Source organism: Misgurnus anguillicaudatus, chromosome 14, assembly GCF_027580225.2.
Source record: "Misgurnus anguillicaudatus chromosome 14, ASM2758022v2, whole genome shotgun sequence".
Taxonomy (NCBI): domain Eukaryota; kingdom Metazoa; phylum Chordata; class Actinopteri; order Cypriniformes; family Cobitidae; genus Misgurnus; species Misgurnus anguillicaudatus.
In genome coordinates this window covers 19,228,780-19,248,239 of record NC_073350.2, presented here as the reverse complement: position 1 = coordinate 19,248,239, position 19,460 = coordinate 19,228,780, and the positions used below count along the sequence as shown (strand labels likewise).

At 37.2% G+C, this 19,460-nt stretch overlaps 1 protein-coding gene across 1 annotated transcript in view; it reads left to right on the top strand.

Annotated features, from left to right (window-relative positions):
- The window catches only part of mapkapk2a (MAPK activated protein kinase 2a), a 45,922-nt gene extending 30,054 nt beyond the window's left edge, over positions 1–15,868 (top strand). The window contains exons 2-10 of the mRNA XM_055184391.2: positions 2,238–2,377; positions 9,316–9,380; positions 9,528–9,607; positions 10,850–10,976; positions 11,126–11,201; positions 11,331–11,455; positions 11,584–11,669; positions 13,341–13,421; positions 14,073–15,868. Of these exons, the coding sequence (XP_055040366.2) occupies positions 2,238–2,377; positions 9,316–9,380; positions 9,528–9,607; positions 10,850–10,976; positions 11,126–11,201; positions 11,331–11,455; positions 11,584–11,669; positions 13,341–13,421; positions 14,073–14,222 (930 nt within the window). The 3' untranslated portion in view covers positions 14,223–15,868. The remainder of the gene's footprint in view (positions 1–2,237; positions 2,378–9,315; positions 9,381–9,527; positions 9,608–10,849; positions 10,977–11,125; positions 11,202–11,330; positions 11,456–11,583; positions 11,670–13,340; positions 13,422–14,072) is intronic.
- Positions 15,869–19,460: the final 3,592 nt, after the last annotated feature.

The window sequence follows — 19,460 nt, the reverse complement described above, 5'->3', positions numbered from 1 at the left end:
GAGAAGGAGAGACTTTAGCTCTTCAGAACCGTATTTCACTGAGAAGCTCTGCAAAATCGCATACATTATCGAAGGCGATTTGTCCACGATTATGAACGTGATTTTTGCCTAGCTTCTTGGTGAAATACAGCTCTGTGGAGTAAATGCCGCTCCATCTGAAAGCCGGTGATGGCAATTTACTACTAATAACAACACTGGCTTTACTGATGAGATGCACATGAGAATCGCAGGCGATTTATCGCCCACCCCTAGGCCCTATAATGACTGCTGGAATGTTATGTTACAAAATTTCACTGTTAAATAATGTAAAAAAATCTAGTAAAAAGGACATTCTCAATGTAAAAAAAAATGAATGGGTTATTCGGCCTTCAGCTGAGTTTTTCATTTTATTCGGCTTCAGCCAAGAATTGTCCTTTTGGTGCATCCCTAATAAGAATATTCTTAAAATAATCTAAGATGTTCATAAAAATGATGCTTAGAGCAGTTCTCAAATACAGACGGGCCGTTCTGAGTATTTCACAATCTGCTCAGTTACTGGGATTTTCACGCACAACCATTTCTAGGGTTTACAAAGAATGGTGTGAAAAAGGAAAAACATCCAGTATGCGGCAGTCTTGTGGGGGAAAATGGCTTGTTGATGCTAGAGGTCAGAGGAGAATGGGACGACTGATTCAAGCTGATAGAAGAGCAACTTTGACGGAAATAACCACTCGTTCAACCGAGGTATGCAGCAAAGCATTTGTGAAGCCACAACACGCACAACCTTGAGGCGGATGAGCTACAACAGCAGAAGACCCGACCGGGTACCACTCATCTCCACTACAAATAAGAAAAAGAGGCTACTATTCGCCTGCGCTCACCAAAATTGGATAGTTGAAGACTGGAACAATTTTGTCTGGTCTGATGAGTCTCGATTTCTGTTGAGACATTCAGATGGTAAAGTCGGAATTTGGTGTAAACAGAACAAGAACATGGATCCGTCATGCCTTTTTACCACTGTGCAGGCTGGTGGTGGTGTAATGGTGTGTGGGATGTTTTCTTGGCACACTTTAGGCCCCTTAGTGCCAATTGGGCATCGTTTAAATGCCACGTCCTACCTGAGCATTGTTTCTGACCATGTCCATCCCTTTATGACCAACATGTACCCATCCTCTGATGGCTACTTCCAGCAGGATAATGGACCATGTCACAAAGCTTGAATCATTTCAAATTGGTTTCTTGAACATGACAGTGAGTTCACTGTATTAAAATGGCCCCCACAGTCACCAGATCTCAACCCAATAGAGCATCTTTGGGATGTGGTGGAACAGGAGCTTTGTGGCCTGGATGTGCATCCCACAAATCTCCATCAACTGCAAGATGCTATCCTATCAATATGGGCCAACATTTCTAAAGAATGCTTTCAGCACCTTATTGAATCAATGCCATGTAGAATGTTTAAGGCAGTTGTGAAGGCGGAAGGGGGTCAAACACAGTATTAGTATCGTGTTCCTAATAATCCTTTAGGTGAGTGTATATTAATAAAAAAAACATTAGTCAATTTTCTAAAGAAGTTGAATTCTGTCTGTGATGTGGTTCAGTGACATTTTTTATTGTTCAAAGTATTCAAGTGCTTCTGCATTGTACTTTAGGGGTGAAGTTGGGTGTTCCTCTTTATGTAGCTTCAAAGGACAGACAATTTTTTTTGGTGCCCGCTAATTTATTAAATGAGGAGGAGTACAGGGTGTACACCCAGGGCTTAGACTTGTTAAAAAACATCTGAACCTTTTGATGACTTAATGTTACTGTATGTTACTGTAATTAGCCTTTCCCCCTGCAGAGGGAGACATATGTTCAGAAATCTGTACAAAAGTCTCTCAATGATTGTTCTCATTCAATGATTGGACATTCATTCACTAGTCTGAGACTAGTAGCAGATCCATATATATACATTTGGTCCAGGGACATTTACTGTTTTCTACATAAATTATTCTACATAATATAATGGACATTTTGTGAACCATTATAACCCTCACATCTTTAATACTGAATAAATGACTGAATAGGGTAATGTCAAAGATTCAAATTAAAGTGAAATTAGTGAGTGGAATCAAATTTTAATCTCTTAATTAGATTTTGAGATTTAAGCATGGATTTCACATGCAGGGTCACAAATGTATGTGCATTAATTTAATGTGCATGCTTTTATTAATATTTGTTTGATTTTGAATAACACCTTGTTGTATCCACTTTTGTAGATGCTTCATGACTGTCCCAAAGCTAGACGAGAAGTTGAGCTACACTGGCGAGCTTCTTCATGTACCCATATCGTCAGAATTGTTGATGTCTATGAGAACCTCTATCAAAACAGGAAGTGCCTTCTTATTGTAATGGAGTGGTGAGTCATCAGTTTTCATTATCATCTAAAGATCGAAATGTCCTAAATTGTTTGGGTCATTTTTATATTTATCTGCCTGTTTAACGTTACACATAGAAACTAATTCAAAGCAGTTAACAACATCACAATACTACTGTGAATATAAAATTACAACAACCTAGTGTACATTAGGGCTAGGGAAACACAATTGGTTCTCCAGTTTTAATAAATTCTTAATTTAATTCACCAATTTTGATTTGCAAAATCTCTGATTTGATTATTATTTAGTTACTAATATTAATATTACTGCACTTACCCTCCTTCCCTGAAAAGGTTGCTGTTGTGTAAAAACACTGAACTTTCTTGTGAGAGACACTTTCAACTGCTGACAGTAATCACAACACAAATGTGCCACTGGAAATAGTAATCAACAAAACTGAGTATACTATAGAAAAGAGCTCTTAGTTTTATAGGCAGTTAGTATGTTTTGTTTTCACAGTATTCATAGGCCTTATGTGCCAATTTTGAATTACAGCTTATTGCTGTATGTTCAACTGTGTTGATACTAAGGCGATTTTAAACCGCGGGAATCAAAGTGCCTTCAATTTTATGTAGAAACTACATAGGAATGGTGTTGAAATGAACAAATTAAAAACACCACAATGAAACATAAACAACAATTAAAATCAGATTTTTCTCACAGGGGAAACATTACAACGATGTACAGTTTGTGCCTTCTTTCTGTGCAAATTCTTCATATAATGATGGCTTTTCAAAGTAAATGGTTATTATATATAATTGTGTGTGCCCTTTTGTTAATGTAAATGTGTACTTCCAATTTTCTGTCCAAATAGGAGCATTTCAGGTGCAAACATTTATATTTATAACTGGTCTCACATAAGAATGACATAAGAGCACCTGGTACACAGCAAAGTGCTCACATAAAAATGAAAGCACATTATGACTTCATTACAATTCTAAAGACAGTAAATAAGTATATGCATCCTGCTGCTTTCATGTAGTCACATTGGTTTTAGTGGTAAACAACTTGATATTTCATTCATCTCAGAGTAAAAGCATGCTAGCTGCCATGACACATCATAAGAGCTTGCATCATTTATGACTTAGAGAGGTTTCCGGGTCTCATCTCTGTAAATGGATTACCAGCAGGTATTTGGACGTTACTTACGGTAATCGCTCAATCACCTATGGGACCCTTTCATGTATGAGTGAATTAAAAAGTCCCTTGTCCGCAAAAAGGCGTGTGTGACAAAAGACAATGACCTCTCCTCTATATAGCCTATACATAGTTGCATGAATGCAACAACATCATTTCCCATGCTTCACTGCAAGATATAGCTACTTTCCTCTCTGCTTTGCACCATTGTGCTCTTCCGCAAGCCAGTTAACTTCTTTGGGGCGGTCCCTTCAATATTCAAAATGGAACTTGAATACAAGCAAGTTCTCACATAATGACACAAAATAATATCTTTTGGTTAGTTCTGCAATAGACTACTTAATTTGCAGAGTACTGATTTGATTATCTGAAACGGTTAGGAGAAGAAAAATAGTACTGCTATGAATATGGAGTGGCTTAGTTCGTTTCATTTTCCCATTCAACGGATTTCACGTATTGGTTGACGTTCGTAAGCTTATTTATCAGTTTTAACAAGTGCTGAAAAATGTTGCTATTGCATAAAGGACATAGGAGGAGTATTGTTTCTTAGTGATTTATATCATGATTGTATTTCATGTCACTAAATGACACCAATCTGTTGTCTGGTTTCAACATGATTTGGTGAGCTGAAACACCTGCTTTCACTGAAAACATCAAAGTGATTCACTTGTGACATCTCCATTCAAGTGTCTAATCGGGAAAACGAAATGATACAAATACCTTTACTCTTTCGTATGTTGATGTGAAGAACAGAAATCACACCTCCCTCTTTCCATTTCTTTGATTTATATGATATGATATCTCTTGGTGTCACACATGTGCTGATGATGGCATTTTCATTACCGTCTGTTTTTGTAGACAGGCAAATAAAGGTTAGTCACCGTTGGCCAACATGCAAAGATGTGAGGTCTTTGGATGCTTTTAGAGGTTACTAGAAAATCCTCGGTTTCCAAACAGGGGTGTGTGTTACGCAGACATTGTCAGGTTTTATCCCTTGATTTCACAGTTCAGGCTTGACCCGAAACTTTTTTTTGTTGTTTGCACCATAATACTGAATTCTGTGTAACTGGACCTGTTGTACCCAAACATGGACAATTACACTGCTTCATGTTCAAAGACCAATATTTGGTTATTATATTTAATTGGTTCTTAGTAACCCCAAATATCTGGTAGAAATCTGAACAAAAAAAGACAAACCAAAGCTTGGGTCTTAGGAGGTTAAGGCTAGTCCTAGATAGGGATGCTCCTATCGATCGGTATCGGCCAATAATGGCATTAAATGACTTGATCAGTACTCACAAAATTTGCCGATCTCGTGAACCGATCTTTCTGTATATTTAATTCATACAGTAAAGACTGTGAAGTGTTTTTTTTCTTACTTTTAAGAGACCTAAACCTTTTTAAAGGCATATTCAATTTCTCTTTGCAGAAAATATTTGTTGTGCTTATTTATTTGATTCCCTATTAAAACAATAATATGCTAAATTAATGCAAGTAATATAACAAAGGCAACATCTGTGTAGGGGTCGGCGATATGAACAAAATCTTCTATCACAATAGGATTCATTTTATATCATGATAACTTGCCCGCCCCTCACACACAGGAAGAGCGCACGCATACATCTGTTGTTTGTGCTTCAATGGTTGAAAATAACTTGTTTTAAAACTGCGGTGCTTAAATACGTGTACAAACGTTACGTTTTGGTGACCACGTGCACAGGACCGTGACGTGGGCGCGTAACCTCGATAGAGACGATAGTCCAAAATCTCTACTGGTTGACAAATTTCCACTGGTTAATCTTGTCTACCGGTTTATCGCCCACCCCTAACCCCAGGTAGACAGAATCTTGAGTAATCTGTTCAACATTTTAACACTGCTCATATTAACCATAGGTCAAGACATAATCATGAGAATTTATAATTTGACGTTTCACACAGTACATTCCTATAACCCGAGTTAACATTCTCATTTGTATATTTGCAGTCTCAGCAGTTATAATACTACTTTTTTTTTAAAGGCGCCTTTCATGACACTCAAGGACGCCTTACAAAAAAAAACATAAAGCATAGAAGAATAATAATAAAATACAAAACAATCAAATTACATTCAGTAAAAAAAGAAAAGTAAAAATCAAAATACAACATTAAGATTAGGCCTGCCTATAAAGAAATGTTTTTAACAGAGATTTAAAAGTGAGCAAAAAGTCGCTATTTCTGATATCTTGAGGTAGCCTGGTTAAAGTTTTAAATTCAGTCAACTGTAAAAGCTGGGTCTAATCGTTAAAGGTGACATAGAATGATTAAATGGGGTATTTATCCTTGTTCTGTGATGTGACATGTAGACAAAAAATTTTAGTTTGGGTTTGTAATGCCTTAGAAGCTTTCTAAAAACCTCTGTCAGATAGCTCTATTAGGGTGGGGGATTTTAAACAAGTGGTTTTGCACCTATTTTGCTCCCCCTACTGGCTTAACTTGCAATCTCATTACTGATTGGCTGACTTTGCTGCCACTCAAAAAATGTAGCCAAATATTTTAAAGTGGAGGGGCAGTGAGATGCCTGTGATGTCATAAGCATCAGTTTTTCATATTGGGCCATTTTCTGGCTGACATTTCTAAGAGGAATTTCTATGAGACTGAGATGTTTAGCATGTCTAGCACTTTTTGTATGTTCGTGAATGCGGGTAGACTACCATTTTTCAACAAAGACAAGGTAAATATGTTTTTTCATTCTCTGTCCCCTTTAACAAAACGCCGCTCCGGTCGTTGACGCACAACGACAAACAACATCAACGTCATCCAACATCAACGTCATCGTTCTCAGCCAGACAGCCACTCCCTCTGTTCGCTGATTGGTCCTACAAAAATTTGATTTCTCGAAACGCTAGAATAGACCGAACTCCCAGACGTAGTACTGAAGGAAACTGAAATTGAGCGGAAGTGCATAGGAGGGTCCAGCCAGGCTAATCTTGAGGAAGCTTATTCCATAAAAAAGGGGCAGCATTACTAAATGCTTGCGAAACCATAAAAGAATGAGAAGTATGATATACATGGTTCCTGATTGGCCATCTAACCCTGCTTCGTTCTCACTAAACACATTTGACATCGGAATTTACAACAGGGTTTTATAACATCATAACATTTCATTTAATTTGTGCCTTTACACAGTTACTTGGCCTTTGCACAGCTAGATACTCGTGCCTTCACACTGCTACTCGTGCCATTTAAGCAATAGTCCGTTTATAAGGGTAATACTTTTTGTTTTGAAGTGCGATTTAGTGGCTTTGCATCTGAGCTCCTCAATTTTACTAGTTCATTTAGACTTTGTACCCAGACATTTGCATTCATTTCTATACATATTGCTATTTGCATTTCTGGTTGGATGCTAAGAGCATTTCACTGTCTCTGTACTTATACTCTGCACAATGCAAAGTTCTTGTTCAAGTTTAATCTAACTGGTATGGTAGAGGCAAGTTAGTGAAGGATGTGCTTTCAGAAACTTTATTTGGCAGATGCTTTTTCCAAAGCAGCTCACAGTGCATCCAGACTTTACATTCTATTAGTATGGATGTTTCCCGGCACCACACTCCACCAGTTCACCTACAGGAAAGACAAGATGTTGTGGAATCTAAGGTTACTTGCATCTTCGCTCACAAAACCATTCATATATGTATCATCAGTGTTGTTAGTCATAGTGGAGTCTTAAAACAAACCGAAGGTATGGCTGAAGGTATACCACAAACTGCAGAAAATCAAAATAGATTACAAGAAATCAGACTAGAGCAACTATGCACTCAGGAAACCAAATACACAGGCCATCAGAACTGAGTGTGTGAAGCAGGGGATAGAAAATGCCAGCACTGGCGTTTAGCTCGAAACGGTTTTCTACGAAAATTTATGGTTAAGGCACAGCCCAACCGTAATAATCTTGGGTGTATGTGTGCAGCTTCACACGCTTATAAGAGGTTTGCCATAAACCACATGCCTCTAGTCTCATCTGTATTATATTGTTAATTCATAACCCAGCCTTTTTCTTGCACATTCATTTGTAGCGTTTATCAGATGGAACGTAAAGCCGCTGGGGTTTAGTGAGACTGAAAGCGTAGAGACGAGTTTCGGTCGTTCATAGCCCCTTACTTGTGTTCTCAGTGCGAGTTAGGCCTTTTCAGTCAAACTCAGTGTTTTTTTTCCCTGTGTTTCAGAAGTTGGATGATTTCAAGTGAAACTAACTGCAGTTGCAGGTGAAATGTAGAAATGAAACTTACCTTGCATGCATTAGTCCATAGTATAGACGTGAGAACGGCAAAATTCTGCACATTTGCATATTAGATACATATGGCAGGGTTTGTTTCACTCTTTGAAATTAAATGCAACCCTAATGCAAAACAGATGTTCTTCTACCACAACAAAGAATCACACGTTTTTGACTCACTGTCCCATTATCAAAATCTCCTCCTCCCCCCACTTCCTTTTTTTCTGATGATAGAGACACTTCTTAGGCCAAATGACCATTTTTGAGTCACTGTCCCGTTATCAAAATCATCCTTTTCTCTCCTCCTGCCCCCACTTCCTTTCTTTTCTGATGAAAGAGACAGTCTGTCTAAGCCCACTAACCCAGTTTCTCGCAATTGGCACGTTTGCAAGAAATCTAACTCACCCGACTTCTACGCTTAGAAGTGGTTTGTGTATAATCGGAAATGATAACCACATCGATTACTTGGGGGCAAAGGTGAAAAGATCCCACTTCATGTGGTTTTATATGTATTTGTAGAAAGCCATTTCTATGTGACTTGTGGTTGGTCTGCACGTTTGACAATTCACATAAAAAAAAAATTTGGTTGAAGTGATACAAAATTAGATTACTGCTACAATTTTGCTACAACTACAGTTGCTTTGAAATATGACAGGTTTCTGCTGTGTCACTGTTTATTATGCACATATTGCATATCGACAGTTTAACCCCTTAACTGGCACAAATTCTTTTTGCGTGAGCAGGGATGAAACTGTGATGTACACTTTTAAAATAATGTAACTCTGGAAGTTTTTGGTCTAGAAGCCTAATCTTGGTCTTGTTTTAAAGACGACAATTTAATGTTTTTCACAGAAGTGTTTGGAGGTGAAAATATTAAATATTAATTGTCATAGCTGTTTAAATTTATTTAAAGAAATAAAAATAATGCAATAACATTAATTTTATAAATACAATTATAAGAATGTTTCACAAAAGTAATCATGTAAACATGAAGCCACAAGTCTCAAGTAGTTGTGATCCAAATTTCAAGTTAAAATCACAAAAAAATGAGGTTTGTGTCAAACGTTTAGTGGTTTTATTAACAATGGCCACTTACGTCTCAACGCTTTGCTGCATACTCTTGTCACAAATTAATTCATTACTGTCACTGCATTATTATTATTAATGCAGAACGTTTTTAAAATATGAAAACTACATTCTTAGAGCTTACCTGCTAGATTTATAATGGGATATAGTGTTATAGTGATATAAATAATTAATAATTAATATGCTTTTCACAGGATATAAATGTTTTAAGGCAAACTCTTTTCATAAATTAATCAATTACTCTCCCTACATAATTTATTTTATAAAACATTAGCTTTCTAATGATACATAGTTTGTCATGATAGATACAAATTTACATGCAAAATATTGAAGGAAAGTCAAGTGTCCCGCTCACGGGACAGTGCCGATTAATGTCTTGAGAGAAAACAGGCATGTTAAATAGGTTGAGTTACTTAATCTGATTTTCTGTTTTGGTTATGTTTAAAGCATGGATGGAGGTGAGCTGTTTAGTCGAATTCAGGACAGAGGGGACCAGGCATTCACTGAAAGAGGTACCATAATTGTCCATCTTTTTGTTTTGGTCATATTTACTTTTGGACAGTGTAAAATACAGTGTAAGCGACTCCGGGCTTTATATATAAACACTTAAAAATGCTAAAACATAATTAAGATTGACTGATTTTACCTTTATGTTTCAGAGGCTTCTGACATTATGAAGAGTATAGGAGAGGCCATTCAGTATTTACATGCTATAAACATTGCACACAGGGACGTCAAGGTAAGAGTCTTAATAAGGGACTTAATATTAGGCCTTGTTCACACCAATATGGTTCACACCTGTTTTGGCCTTTCTATTAATTTTCCGTGCCAGTGCCTACAAAGCTGTTTGAAAACGCCTTAAAAATGGATACATTTGAAAATGCAGTTTTTGCATTGTATTGTTGACTGCAAAAATCCATAAAAAGCCATTAAGTAAATAAACGCATGATGTAAATGACGCATGTCGATAAGTCTTGGGTTACAGTGTGTGTGACGCAATTTTGGTCATCAGAGTGTGCGTGTACTGTGCGCACCACTCTAGGATTTTTGAAACCCTTCATTGCACGCATAAGTTTCTCATGAGATGCATTGCTTCACAATGTGCACGAGCCTAACATCAGTGTACATGTACGAGTCAAATATACTATACTTTGCAAGGTTCGACACATAAAAAAAGATTATTATCCGGTAGTGTTGGGCTATCGTCAGCCTGTGAGATCGCCGATACACGATAGTATCAGGGGGTGGGGCAGTAGTTTACTCATTTATTTATTTATTTGTAAATTTTTTACTTATTTATGACAAGTCACTTGATTATTGGACAAAAAGGAAGCAAGGGCAACACTGTTATGACCGCAGCCTTCTTAAAACTGATGCCATTAATCTATCTGCGTCATTAAGTCCAGGCATTCTAAAATTTTCTACGTTCCAGGGAGTGGGAGCAACAAACTCGCTGGTTTGAAATCTTTGCGTGCCTAACAACCTCTCTTGTGCAGGGAAATGCATATTACAAGTTCAGGTGCTAAGAGGAGTCCATGCTGCGCGCATTCAGGTCCGAGACGTGCGCATTGACGTCACGTGGATGCGAGAAGGAATCCGCGCGCATTCAAGCTCTCTCGCGCAAAGTAAAGCTCACAAACCCTCATAAAACCCAAATAACTATCGCCCGCTATTAGCAATATGTCTGACAATCATCAACACACAATACTATTGTCTATTGGCACAACCCTATACTCCGGGCTTTACTTATGCACAGTACTTGGAAATAAGGATTTGTGGACACTTCAGTGTGGATTAGCAACTTCTGGAAACCGCTTGAAAACTCAAGTGTGGACGATGAGCATTTTTTCAACAAAAACACTGTTTTCAAATACATCCGGATTAGTGTAGATGCAGCTTTACAGATGCACCTTTTTTGACTTTCTGGTTTTCTTTCTAAGATCTCTAATCAGCCTAATAATAGTAAAAATCTCCCCCGCAGCCAGAGAACCTGCTATATACCTCTAAAAGGCCCAATGCCCTTCTCAAACTGACAGACTTTGGATTTGCAAAGGAGACAACAACACACAACTCACTGGCCACACCTTGCTATACTCCTTATTACGTCGGTAAGCATTCTCTATTAGTAGTATCTAAAATTAGGTTCTGATCAAGCTCAATTTAAGCTGGAGCACAAGGTTACTTGATTTCCAAAGCAAGGTCAGACCTTTTCTTTGTTTTTCATTTCAAATGTATTTTCATCTTTTTCATGTTATAGCCCCAGAGGTTCTTGGGCCAGAAAAGTATGACAAGTCCTGTGACATGTGGTCTTTGGGTGTCATCATGTATATTCTGTAAGTGAATGTTTCATGTTTTTCATGCATCATTTTTGTCTGTTCAGCCGATGAAAGCTAGCTGCTTATGCGTGTTTTAGTCCTGTGCCACACGTGCATAGCTCGCTACATAACAACTCTTTGTTTCAGGCTATGTGGTTACCCCCCATTCTATTCCAACCATGGCCTAGCTATATCCCCTGGTATGAAGAAACGAATCCGTATGGGACAGTATGAGTTTCCAAACCCTGAATGGTCTGAAGTTTCAGAGGAAGGTAGCTATTTCAAGTTCCTGTTTCGTTAAATCGACTTGATGCCTTTCCTAGAATGCTGTTATCTTCAGGCCTAGAACCTATCAAAATTCTTAGAAAGGCAGATTTGAATGACTCAGTCTTCCTTTCAGCCAAACAGCTTATCAGAACGTTACTGAAAACTGAGCCGACACAAAGGATGACCATCACAGAGTTCATGAACCATCCCTGGATCAATGTGAGTTTGCATTTTGAAGCAGGCAGACAAGTATCCTGTCTGCATTGTAGTGTTGTCACAATACCAAAATGTTAACTTTGATACCATAACCGAATAAAGAATCTTGATACTTTCCTGTAAGTTCATTGTGCTTTAATAAATGTTCTCTGATTTGTTTTGAGGATATATTATGCAATATAGTAATTAAGGTTAACAAAGATGAATAAATTGTTTTATTTAACCCATTATTAGTAATGTGTTACCAAACACAAAACAAGAATAATTGACGTACCCAATCTAGTCACAGAGTTGCAGAGAGCTCATGCGCACGGCTCTTATGTAATGGTGTTCATTCTTAAAGGGACATTTCACCTGTTGAAACATTAATCTTTATTGAAAGTGAGTCATATTTGTAGTCGAAATGTAACATAAATTTAGAATTTGGTGCCTATTTGACTGAGAAAAGACAGAACTTAATTTTAGGGCGCATTTGTATGAGAAACTACAACTCCCACAATGCCCCACAGTGCACAGCTCTGCAAGCCACTCCCACTAATCCAGAACACCGCTCCGTTGTATGCTATTGTGTCCATGCTGTGAAAATAGAAACACTCACTTCAGACGTCAGACGTCCGTTTATCCCTGCAGGCTTTGGCTGTCGCTTTCAGTTTAGGATTCTAAAATATGTATCCATATACGGTACAAAGCTTGGGTTCACCACACCAAAAATTGTGTCGTAGGAGCAGGCCTCACTCAGTTTTTTGTTTATATTTAAGAGTGCTTGGCCAAACGTGTAAATAATCTCAAAGAAGAAAATGCCACACACAAACGCGTACACCGCACAGTACATTTACTCCATAGATGCGCCGGCTCAGCGTCTGTGCTCGTGAGCCAAAAACGCGTCTCTAAAACAAACACGCCGGTACGCAAAGTACCTATCTTCCCCGGGGACATTCACCACACAAACGTACATATCCTGATCGGATGCCGAAATTTCCTACAGAAGGCACACAGCGAGAGTACAGGCACTACTAGTCCGTCCAAGCTTGCGCCAGTCTGGGCTCCTCTACGCAGCAGAGGCCGAGGCTGCTGCGTCCTCCTCTGGCTTTTCGCCGCAGCTCTTCGCTGTGTTGTAGCTCATAAAGGATCATCCTCTTCCATACAATAATAGCTGAAGGTAATCAATATTATAACATGAAGTCTGGCTCGCTTCACAACGTCGCTTAGCTTAGCATCTCACTTAGCTTAAGTCCCACCCACTGATCTGTAATAGGTCTGTAGCGTGAGTGGGTCCCATCCATAGCCCCCCCCCCCCCTTCGCAAAATGAGGAATGAGTGTTTGTAGTCTTACATCCTCGACAAAGATGTAGCACTTCCTTCTTTCAATGATGCAAAATGACCATTTTTACATCATTGAAAAAGGAAGTGCAATACTGAAATCTGTATTTCTCCCCTCTCAGGGGAAATTATTCAAAAACATGACTGGGTTTCTAACGATACAAAGCTTAATGCAAATTGGTAAAGTGTCCCTTTAAAGAATTTATACTAATAAAATTAGAAAAGGTTCCTTTTTAACAGTAGGGTATTGCGGTACCTTTCTAGTATCGGGTATTGTGCAAAACTAATGCATTGCAGCAATATTTGATGCTGTTGATAGCTTTGTTGTTTATGGTGTGTTTTATACTATCATAGCAATCAATGGAAGTACCACAGACGCCCTTACACACCAGCCGTGTTCTGAAAGAAGAGAAAGACACTTGGGAAGATGTCAAGGTGAGATCTTGCTCCTTTTGTTTGCCCAAAAAGTGAATATCTTGTATACTACTACAAGACAGGCCCATCATTTATTACATAATTTATTAAAAAAAGGAAAAATTATTATAAAAGAAATTTAAATATTATAAAAATTTGACTTTAAGTTTAAGTGCTGTAATTGGGTCCCCAGTGCTTGTATCAACCTAGAAAATGTAAAAGGGAACGACCCAGTAACTTAGTTTTGGTAAAACATTCTCTGCAAGCATGTGAAAAAAAATAGATCATTAAAAGTTGGCTCCCCTTGTGATGTCAGAATTTGCTATATTTTTGCTCACACCTACAAAGTGGCAATTTTAACGTGTTATAATAAATTATCTGTATTGTATTTTGAGCTAGAACTTCACATACGTACTCTGTGGACACCAGAGATTTATTTGACATCTTAAAAAAAAAGTCTTGTGAAATGTCCCCTTTAAACTATTGAAATCGATCGTGATTCGAATCTCATTTATGCTTTGCTTGAGAAGCATTTTGGTGCCGTAATCCATATCACTTACAGTACCACAAACCCCTACAGGTTTTCTTTTGCAGTTAAGATGATTTCCTTATTGTGCAACTTTCACCTCCAGATTTTGATTTACTGATAATTTGTTCATGATCATTCGACAGGAGGAAATGACAAGTGCCTTGGCAACAATGAGAGTCGATTACGAGCAAGTCAAAATCAAGAGGATCGAAGACTCCTCCAATCCCCTGCTGATGAAGAGGAGAAAGAAAGCCAACAACCTGCCTGCCGAAAACGAGACGCCTGCTTGCTAGGGACATCTTTTTGTCAAACACGTACACGCATTTATACACATACATTCAGTTCACAGGAAGCAATAACTCAAGAAAAAATCAAAGTGAGAGATTTAAAAAAAAACATATTTCTTTTTAATTACTCACCATTTGTAACTAACAAAAAAAAAACTTCTGCTACCTAAAGAAATGGGCTGTACAATGATGATGACACATGAATTCAGAGTTCTGAAACAGCCGTTGTCCACTAGTTTGCTTTTTAAAGTTGTCACAAGTCCTGTTTTGTCACATGGTGTTTCCTGGGGTAATCGAAATGCATTTATTTTTAATCAGAAGCCATTGGTACATACATTCGAGAGTTACACACTGTCTTTCTTTTTTGAGTTCACAAGATAAGTTGTTGTGTGGCCTTCCTTCTGCTTATGTTCTGAGAAGCCTATGCATTATTCATAGCTTTCAAAATGTTCCTGTTCTTTTTTCGGTACATCTATCAAAGTCATTTCCGCACCTGAATGCTTTTATTTTTTTAATTTAGCTCCAAAAGACTGACATAGTCAGTACTAGTGTCCAGAAAATGTATGTTCGAAATGACTCTTTGAATGTAGACGTGCTCTGTTCTCTACTGGGAAAAAGTCTGTCAGTATCGTTCAGGGTCCTGTCAAGAAAATACAAGATCATTTCGATGCTTTAGATTCAATTTGCCTTATTCAAATTGATTCCAGAGAAACAAAAGCACCTTCATCGCCCTGTTTTTAGTATTTGACAAGCCTTTCACTATATCCACCAAGCCAATCCAGCATATTGTTTCATGCTTAACATTACGCTTATTGCACACCATTAGGTGATTGATGATTTGCCTTGTATCGATTCTATGCATATTTCTTTCCAGCTTGTTTTTCTTGGGTATTTGTAAAGAATGTTAGCACATGCTCTCGCATTTCATTTTAAACATATATATACAAAACATACCCAGTTAACACCCTTAAACCCATAGTTATTTTTTTAAAAGTTTATAAAGAATCAATATGAATGGGTAAAGGGTGTTTTTTCGTCTGTGGGATATCCATTTGGTTAGAATCGACTGTGTACTCTTCATCATGCCAGTGTGTGTTCATGTTGTGTCTATGATCAATGCCTACCATGCAGTAATTGTTTGAATGCACCTACTGGAAGCAGCTTGGGGAAACCAGTTGTTACATATCCAGTTGACTGGTTTTAGCTGCTCTAATGACCTATGCTGAAAAGTTGCATTTTGTTTTATTTTCTATATAGTCTTTTTTTAATCTGTATATTCATATTTGTCGTGTGATTGATCCTCTTTTAACGGATATGAGATGATGCCCAAAGTGTTGAACGTACAGTATACAGTTGAGGATCAGCAGTTATTATGTAAACCATTTCTGTGCCCCTCTTTTATCATCATCATCATCATTTTAGTCAATCTGTAAACTTGACTTTTATTTGATGCTGCCACTGTGTTGGATTTTTATTTCCTCCTTTGCGTTATTTTCCCAGTGCAGCGTGTCATCCAAGTTGAAAACAGACTAGAAATTACACAGAATTTTATACTAACAGGAAGAGGCAGAAATGTGTCCTGTTTTAGTATTTAACTGCTTTACTTATGTCTTGGTCTGCTCCGACTTTGGATTAAAACACCTTAAAACGCATCTGTCTCTCTGTTGTTTAAGTATGTTTGTTTACATGCTCCAAGAAATGAACCAGATACACTGAAAAAAAATGATTCATTCAATTTACTAAATTTTTTTAAGGTACACTCTTAGAACGAATGTGTTAAAACACACTACATCCATTGTCCCAGAATCCACCCATCTCTGTGTTGTTATTAAAACAACAACACATTTTGTGTTACTTTTAACACAACTTGTGTTATATTTTAACACAAAATCAACACAAAATTACTGTAAAATTGTGTAAAAAATTAACATCTTTTTTTAAGAGTGTGATTGCAATCAATTTATTTAAGCTACATTTAAACAATAGTTTTTTTGTTTTGTTTTTCTATTTTTTGATTGATGTGCATCTTCATTTTTTTAAGGTTATTTTTGTGAATTAATTTAATTTATATTAAATTTAATTCTATAATATATTAAAATATTCAATTCAATTTTAATTATGTAGCGCTTTTCACAATTGTTAATTGTTTCAAAGCAGCTTTACATGAATAGATGTAGGGAAAAACACAGAATAATCTATAGATAATATAAGACGACAACAGCGGTTAAGAATAAACAGTACAAGCGAGCGTAGTAACAATGTAACGTATACAATAAAGTGCTAAGTTAAGCCAATGTTGGCTGACACTTCCGGGGATGAAAAACCCTGTGGGAAAACTCTTAGGAGGACAAAAACCCTTGAGAGGGATTAATATATATTTATATACATAAACACGATAGGGATAGGATAGTGCAGATCATCCAGAAAACTGTATATTGCATAAGGCAGTGTGTTGCAATGTGTTCGTGAATGCCCCCACAACGTTTCTTAGTAAATGTGAAAAAATGTGAACAGCTCATTAGATTCTAGCGAGCTGACTCATGTCAATGTATAAGAAATTATTCATCTTGGTTCTTCGTATACTACGGAGGGAAAATACCATTTCTGTACCTAAATTACACCCCCACGTCTCCCCCTCTTTACCCCCAACACACACTGAATGTATGATTACACACTATTGATTGAATAAATGACATTTAACGTAATTTTCTTGCGTCACTATAGCAAGAAGAGATGTCACCCACCGCAGTGTTTTTAACACGACATAGTACATTTCTGGTAATTTCTAAAGACCATTTTATGAAGCAAGATTCTAGATTTTTCAAATATAAAAATTTGTTAGTGGTAGCTGTTTAAACTTAAAGAGTGTTTGTGGTGCCTTAACATTTTTAGTTAAAAATGTCAACATTGTTGAATTAATAAAAGTTTAAAGAAGTATGAACATTTACTTTAAGTTAAAACAACAAATATTTTGATAAATTGTGATGGTCAATTTAACCACAATTTTTTGGAGATATACCAGCTTTTTTAAAGGTGAAATTTGAGACTAAGATAAGCAGCTAGTAAAACTGGTAAATCTATAGTAAATCTATAATATAATAGAGGGTATGCATTGACGTCACTTTTCCATGTGACCACGCCGGAACTCGCCCCGTCGAGTGGCAAAACGTTCAACAAAATGGCTGGTTTTCATAGCGGCTGCTGCAAAAACGCCAGTAAAACTGACTATTATCAGCTTAAATTGAATTAATTTGGACTTAATAGCAGAGGTGGACAATACTTAGTTACATTAGGTATATTTTCCAAGCATCTGTGCTTTATTAGGGTGTTTGTCTTGGGAAAATTTTTACTTCACTACATTCTAAAGCATATAATCATACTGTGTATTCTTTAATATTGCATATTAAAATTCATTTAATACCCAATTACATTAAAATTGTGTGCTTTTACTTCAGTTAATGTACTTAAATATTAAATGTAAAACAAAAACTTGTATTTTATGAAATGTAATAGAATAAAAACAATGATAATATTCTTTGGAATGTATGTTTTCCAAAGAAAAAGATGGATAAAATACAAATATTTGACAAAATACTTTTAAGTAGAAAGTAAAACCCTAGCAACTTGTCAACCCACCTGTGGTCTGTGGACGTTAGCATGGCAGTCTGTAAAACGATAGCTCCGAATTCTTGTTTAATCTCTTAGTCCAGTCTATCGCACAACAGCTGTTTCCCATTTAGACCCGTTTTCCCAGTGTTTCTGCTGATTTCACACGGTACACAAATTCTACCGTTCCCTCTTTTGCCACTCAGTGGGCGTAACCGCAGGCACTTTCGCCGAAGGTGATGTCACGTGCATACCCTCTATAGAAAATAAATATTCAATAATAGATTTATTGTTTTAATTTTTTTAAAATACAATCGAAATAATTTACACACCTGGATCAGACCACCAGTGACCTCCTTGCTGTGTGTCACCCATCTCTTTTAATGAGGTCATTAGGGGGCGTTTCTAAATCTGGTTGTCATAAATGATTACTGTCCACTCCAGTAACTGACGCGAGACCGATGAAGTAAACTCCACTGCTTTGCTCTCATTTAAAAGTCGCTAAACTTTTTTCAACTTTGTTGCTAAGCCCACTTCCTGTCGCCAACAGTCATGAAGTTGCCAAGCTTCCATTAAAGTTAAAGAAATCATGTCCCTTTGCTACTGCTAATTGCTGGCTGTCTTAATGGGGCGTAACACATTACAGCATCTAAACTGTCAGAAAAAAAGATCAAAATATGTATTCCATCTGTAACTGGGGCGGTACTCTTTAAAAAAGTACAGCTGTGGACCCAAAGAGTTCACATTAGTATTTCAAAGGTACATATTTGTATCAAATACATACATACCTGTACCAAATCATACATATTAGGACTGTTTAAAGAGTACTGTCCTAGTGACAGCTGTGGTACAAAAAATTTCTAACAGTTTAGTGGAATAGGCTAACTGGGCCATGCTAACCACCTAACACCCTGATCCCTTGGTGTGAAATACATGTTTAGTTTTTTTCAAAGTTTCTTAAAATCTTATACTTCCTAATGCAGAGCTTTGAATTGACCCTGATAGTACACATACATCTCGGAGACGTCTATTTGATGTCTGGGTTTTCATCTGCAAGATCTGTATTATTTAGATTGTTTGATCATCTGCAATACGTCCCTGCTGAAAAAAACAATAAAACCATTACAGAAAATTCTTATGGTTTCCATTAAAATACCAAAAGGAACCATTAGCTTTTACCACTACACTGCAGTGTGTTTTGGGCAATATTCCATTAGAACCAATACATAGAACCAATACATACCATTAGAGACCACCAAAAACCAATACACTGTAGTGTGTTTTGGGCCATATTCCATTAGAACCAATAAGAATTTTTTGTAATGGTTTTATTGTTTTTTTAGCAGGGGTCTCTGAGACATTTCCTAAAATATGTCATATAGATGTCTGCAAGACGTTTTTGATTTAGAATGTATGTAAAGCAGCTCTTTCTTACTGGGGGTTTACACTAGACGCGAGTTCAACGATTTGCGCGAGTAGATTGTATACAAAGTCAATGCAAAGACGCGATCAGATATGGGCGGTGCGTCTGCTGCGACAACACGCGCCATTTGCCTCAAACGCGTCTTCGCCCAAGTTGAAAATATTCAACTCGAGCAAAAAATTAGCATGACATGAGTTAAATCCAGAGAGCGAGTA